This window comes from Amorphotheca resinae (assembly GCF_003019875.1).
Source record: "Amorphotheca resinae ATCC 22711 unplaced genomic scaffold M430scaffold_7, whole genome shotgun sequence".
NCBI classification, from domain to species: domain Eukaryota; kingdom Fungi; phylum Ascomycota; class Leotiomycetes; order Helotiales; family Amorphothecaceae; genus Amorphotheca; species Amorphotheca resinae.
Window position 1 is genome coordinate 528,899 of NW_020194477.1, and position 6,000 is coordinate 534,898.

Below are 6,000 nucleotides of genomic sequence, written 5' to 3' on the forward strand. Positions count from 1 at the left end.
CTTACTTGGCGAACCACAACACATCTTTTACTTGGTGAACTACAACACATCTATCTCATCATTTTTCATCAAAGATACCATTCTCCATGAACTCCTATTATCAATCTTATAAATTTTTCAATTGATAGCCGTCCCGCCCAAAGAAAAGGATGCCTAGGTGCTTTTGGTTTATATTTATACCTCTCTATCATCTCTATCTCTATTCAACAATCTAAATTCTCTTCAATACCGTCGATGTATGTTCGCTCACCCGCTCGCTCATTTCTTCCTGTGGCCTAGACGGGGGAGCTGAACGCGTCCGATGATCAACACGGTGGTGACGGAGAGGATGGCTGCCATGATGAAGACGGCCCTCAATGATGACGCGTAGGCGTCGATGACCTGCTCGCGGTAGATGGGCGCCAGGTCCACAATGGCCTTGACGGATTTGCGGACTTTTTGAATGATCTATTATGCAGGTCAGTTTCGAGCTACCTAGAGTCGCTGGGGGCAGTGGGGGGGGGGCTTTTCTTACCTCGTCTTTCTCAGGCCCGGTGACTTTTTGGTTCAGGTAGATGAAGAGAGCGTTCTGAAGGACTAGACTACTGGATGCAACACCAAGCACCATACCGAGTGAGCGCCATAAGATCAGGGTGCTCGTCACGACGGCTTGCTCGGATTGGTCAGACACGGCTAGCACCGACATGAAGGTAGCCGGGAACATGAATCCGATACCGACGTTTGAAGGGATCAAGAAGAGCAGGAACGACCAGTCGGGCAATCCCCTCTGCATGAGAGAGAGCGAAGTGGTGCCGATGACCAGGAAGACGGTGCCTGTCGCCAACGGGAATTTGAGGCGCCGGGTCCACGTGATGAGGAATCCGGTCGCGGTCCCGACGGCGGATGAGAAGAGGGTGGGGACGACGAGGCGCAGGCCGGAATTGGTCGCACTCTCGAGTAAGACGGCCTGGAAGTAGAGAGGGATGTTGAACGTGACCGAGTTCTGGATGATCGCCCCGATGAAGTTGCCGAGGATGAGACCGGCCCGGGGATTGTGGAGGATCAGTTTGAGGGGCATGATGGGGAGGGCCACTCGCGCTTCGACCCAGATGAAGAGGGGGAAGCAGATGCCGAAGATGACAAGCGACGTGACGACCAAGGGATGAGACCAGGGGTAAACGTTTCCACCCAGGTTCTACCTCACTGCGTTAGCGTATTCCTGGAAATTCAGCTTTGCGAGAAGTAGGCAGGTACTTACAATTCCGAGAATGAAAAAGGTTATGGAGGTAGTAAGGAGGATGGAGCCCCTGAAGTCGAATACCTTCATAGCTTCCAAGACAGTTTTCCGCTCCGCGCCTTCTTGCAGACCGAGCCTCGTTGGAACGGTCACCCAGGCCAATACGAAGCAGATGAACACAGCAGGCACCTGCACGCCGAATTCCCATCTCCATCCTAAGTGGTCTGCAATCGCCCCTCCCAGTGCAGCCCCTAAAGCAGAGCCCAATCCGAACACGATGTTGATGTATGACTGATACGCACCACGAATCTCGATGGGAACGAGATCACTCGTGATGATCGACCCTAGACTCATCACTCCACCAGCTCCGAGTCCACACAAAGCTCGTGCGGCAATGAAGCTCGTCATGCTTTGGGCCAGGCCACACCAAATCGTGGCTACCAAGAAGATTGACAGGCAGAAGACATACGGTGCTTTCCGCCCAATGGTGTCCGAAAGGCGTCCAAAGAGTGGCTGGAAACTCGTCGACGTCAGGAGAAATGCTGTCGATAACCATGAGGCACTGTTCGCACTGTGGAAATAGGATGTGATGACCGGATGACTGGAGACCATGATCGTCGAGTCGAAGCACGCCACAAAGTAGTTGAACAGAACGCCGCCAAAAATGAGCCAGAATCTCACAACACCGACGCCTCCGAGAAAGGGACTTTTGGAAGTCGAGTCTTCCTCGTCCTCTGGTTCGCTTATATTCCTGCTGGCAGAACTCGCTCTACGTCCATTCCCATTGATGGTCCCGTACTTTCGGGGACCTCGAAGCATTGCGGTCTCTTGCGATTCCGGCTCGACGCCGATCCCCGTATTGATGGACTCCGATCTTGAAAGCATGACATCGAATTCATTGGGGTCGATATCACCCTGGGGCTCGTGGTTCCCGTGAGCATCCCCGTTCGAAGCTGTGCCATGATGATATGGAGCACCATTGGATGGGGGCGCTAGCAGAGATGTCCGCTCATTTACTTCGGCGTGGCTGCTCGAGGCTCGTCCTTCATCGTGATTTCTCGCCATGACTTGTTTTCAAGGGTTGGGAACAGATTAAGAGAGACGTGTGTCCAATGAAAGCGATAGATATACGGAGTTGAGCAAAGATCAAGCTATGATACGTGACTTCTTGGACTGGTCATCAACATGCAATCAAGAGTCAAGGTTTGAAGGTGTCGTCAGAAATCATCAAACTCGCTCCGTTATAGATAGGAGCCACTTGAGGGAAGTCAATCACTCCAAAATCGGCCAAAATGAGTCCTACTTAGAGCTCCTGTACCTAAACAGTCTGTGTATATATAGGGCTATCAGGAACCCAAAGGGAACAGAGGGGCCAGAGGGAGAGGGGGAGAGGAAGAGGGAGAGGTGAGAGATAAAGAGAAAAAGAAAAGACTCTCTCTCGATATACGGGTTCCTTGATTAGTAAGAGTCAGCGCGCGATCGGCAGAACCTTGGAGGGACCCGCATCGCATCTACGCCGCCGTCGCCCGCTACGACGCGGTACTTATTAATGGTGGGGTCCTTCATCAGACCCTTCACAGTGAGCTCTAATCGTCGACTCGCTTAATTTGTCGTCTTTTTGCATTCGCTATAAGTCGACAAAAGCGAAATAGGCTAGCAAGCGAAATAGGCCAGATTAAATTTTATAGTATTTTACATAGAAATACTATCTTTTTGATTACTAACTACAACTACTACATCTACTGTTTTCTTTATAAAATTAACATCTACGACCTTACGCACTATAAACAATACTATAAACAACACTATAAACAACACTACTACTAACACTATTATACTAGGCACCCCTAATACTAGCTATAGTAAAAAGGAACGCCTTAACGCCGCTAAACAGTTCTTACTTAAGTATCCTAAAGAGAAGATATCTATAGTAGCGAGGATATATAAGATTAACCGTAAGACGCTAAGTAACGCGATTAATAGGGGTACGCTAAATTAATACTATAGGGGCTAGAATAGGATCTTATCCCTTAGCTAAGAACAGGCTATTTATAACTTTATTTGATCTTATCTTTAACATAACTAAAAGCCTACCTAAGATATTATATTTAGCGCTATCTACTGTCTTAAGAGGCTTAAGAACAAGTAGCCCCCTTCTTTTAGGTAGTTTATACTCTAGTAGTAAGCTTAGCCTTTATACAAAATTAAGACTAAGCTAATCGCTTATAATCGACTAACGGCACAAGACTTAAAGGAGGTGACGTAATAGTTTAATAGCTATAAGGAGGTAGTTAAAAAGTATAGGTTTAAATAGAAAGATATATATAACTTTAATAAGACTAGATTCCGGGTTAGCTACCTAAGGAGAGTCGAGGTTATTATACTAATTAATGTTAGAGAGGTAAGTAAACACGTCTTTTTATACCTAATTAACGCGTTTCTAATATAGTATAACTATAGCTATACTCGCTAAGTCTAGACGATCGCTAGTTAATTACGATTATTAAGGCTATATACGCTAAGGGCTATACAATACCGCCGGTTATAATTATATAAGGGAAACACTATATAGAGTCTTAGTACTAGGACAGGCTCTTAAGGGATAAGCTAGTATTACTCTTAGAGAACGGGTTTACTATAGATAAGCTATTACTACGTTATTTAAAGTACTTTATCTAATATATAGAGGCCAGCCCTAACAAGCCTTACAAGCTATTATTAATAGATAACTATAGGAGCTACTAGAGTCCTAAGTTTATTTTATTAGCACGTAAGAACAACGTCGTCCTCTTTTTATTCCCTACTTACCTTACTTACTATATGTAGCCCTTAGACGTCTGCGTTTTTTAGCTATATAAGTACTAGTATAACAAGGCTATAGAATACGCTATAGAGAACCTAGACTTTAAATATAGTATATCTTCTTTTCTATAAGATCTACCTAAAATACGCGCTAAAACCTTTGCTAGAAGGACAATTAGAGACTCCTTTAAGGAGGTAAGGATATAGCTAATTAGTGTCGACAAAGTAAAGGACATAATAAAGAAATATATTAAGGAAGCCTCTCCTACTAATCCCCTCTCTAATCCTAGCCTCCTAGAGCCCTGTACGCCTAGAACGGCGCGTTAAGTTAAGCTAAAGCTAACTAATTAGAGTATAAAGGTAGCTAATCGATTTAGTAGTCCTACCTAGTAGGAGTTTGATTCTATAGCGTATAGTACTATAAGTGTCCTTTTTAAGGGAGAGATATATAAGGTTAAGAGGGATATGTTATAGAGAAAAGTTAAGGGACATACTAAGAGGTTGCTTACTAACAGAAAACGCCTATAAAAAGAGGGTAAATTAACTAAATAGTATACCTAAGAGCTTATTAAAATAAAGGATAGGAAAGAGGCTAAAAAGAAGCGTAAATGTCAGGTACACTAACACGTAAAATTACAATAGCTTAGAAATTAAGTACAGGGTAACTACGTACTATAACTAAGGTAATAGTAGGCATTAAGGAGTATAAGAATAGAGGGTAGAGAGGAAAAAGAAGAGAGGTTTAGAGATTAGTCTATAGTTAAAGTAGTAATATACCTTTAAATATACTACAACTGTCTATCGACTCTTACCTCTTTTACTCTATAGAAATATACCTAACATTCTAATCTCTCTCCTTTACTAAAAGGTTATAGACTATTAGAGTAAGAAGTAATAACGTAGATATAACAAATAAACCTTAACAAGACACAGGCCTCTTCTTAAGTAACTCTTTAGAATACCTCTTTGTAAGTAGATAGTAACGAACCTAGTACGACCTTCTAAATGTCGACAGAAATCCTTTCCTTAAGTAAGACTAAGTTAAACAAGAGGATTGCCTAAGTAAGGGTAGAGTAGCGCCTTAAGTAAAAGTAAGACTACCTTATAGCGCTTAAGAAGAGAGAGGCTCCCTTAATAAACCTATACGAATTTAATAACCTTCTTAAAGTAAAACAGCCTTTCTAGTAAACCTATATTAAAGAAACAAGGAAGAGCTATTATAACACTCCTTTTATTCTACTAAAAAACGAGATATATACTAGTATTACGACCTTCTTATTTGACTAGAAAACAAAGTTTGATACCTATCTAGAGAGTTATCTAACAGATACTAAACGCGTTAGCGCTATAGTAGTAGTACTAAAGGATTATATTAAAGAGCGTTAAAAGTCTTTTATTTTCTTAGAAAAAGGCAGATTAGTTCTTAATATAACTTAGAGAGAAATAAAGGCGTAGCTCCTTTATAGTATTATAGATAAGGGTACCTACTCTCTTAAAGTAGTATTAAAACTCTAAATATTAACTTAAAACTAAAACAAGACCTTTAGGAATTTCCTTTAATAGTATAACTCTCTAGTTATTAAACTTAGCTACGCCCTTCTAGAGATGTTCTATATCTACCTTCTTATTAATTATTTAAAGCCTAAGTTAAGGGCCTATATAGTAAGTAGTAAGGTCTTAGATACTTTTAAGGTAGTTAAGGTAGTAGCGTTAAGAAAGGAAACTCTTATTTAGACAAGGTAATAAGAAGGCTCTTGTAAAGCCCTTTTAATACTATACTATACTAGGAGAGGCTCTTCTTATAATCTAAAGACCTTATCTACGCTAGTAAACACGTAAGGGACATCTAGTAGCTAAACTTTAAACACGTAAGAGGACTCTCCTAGTATTACGAAAACCCCTTTAGTAAGTAAGGTATAAGGTAACTACTACTAATACTAGTAGCCTAGTTATTAGGTAAATTGTGCCTACTATATAAATAC

At 41.9% G+C, this 6,000-nt stretch overlaps 1 protein-coding gene across 1 annotated transcript; it reads right to left on the reverse strand.

The window, feature by feature from the left end:
* Positions 1 to 258: 258 nt before the first annotated feature.
* On the reverse strand, positions 259 to 2,281 carry M430DRAFT_102639 (hypothetical protein; the record flags this gene model as incomplete). The annotated part of the gene is made up of 3 exons (XM_024860812.1): positions 259 to 447; positions 515 to 1,174; positions 1,238 to 2,281. The coding sequence occupies 3 exons, from the start codon at positions 2,279 to 2,281 to the stop codon at positions 259 to 261; spliced, it is 1,893 nt and encodes a 630-aa protein (XP_024720181.1).
* Positions 2,282 to 6,000: the final 3,719 nt, after the last annotated feature.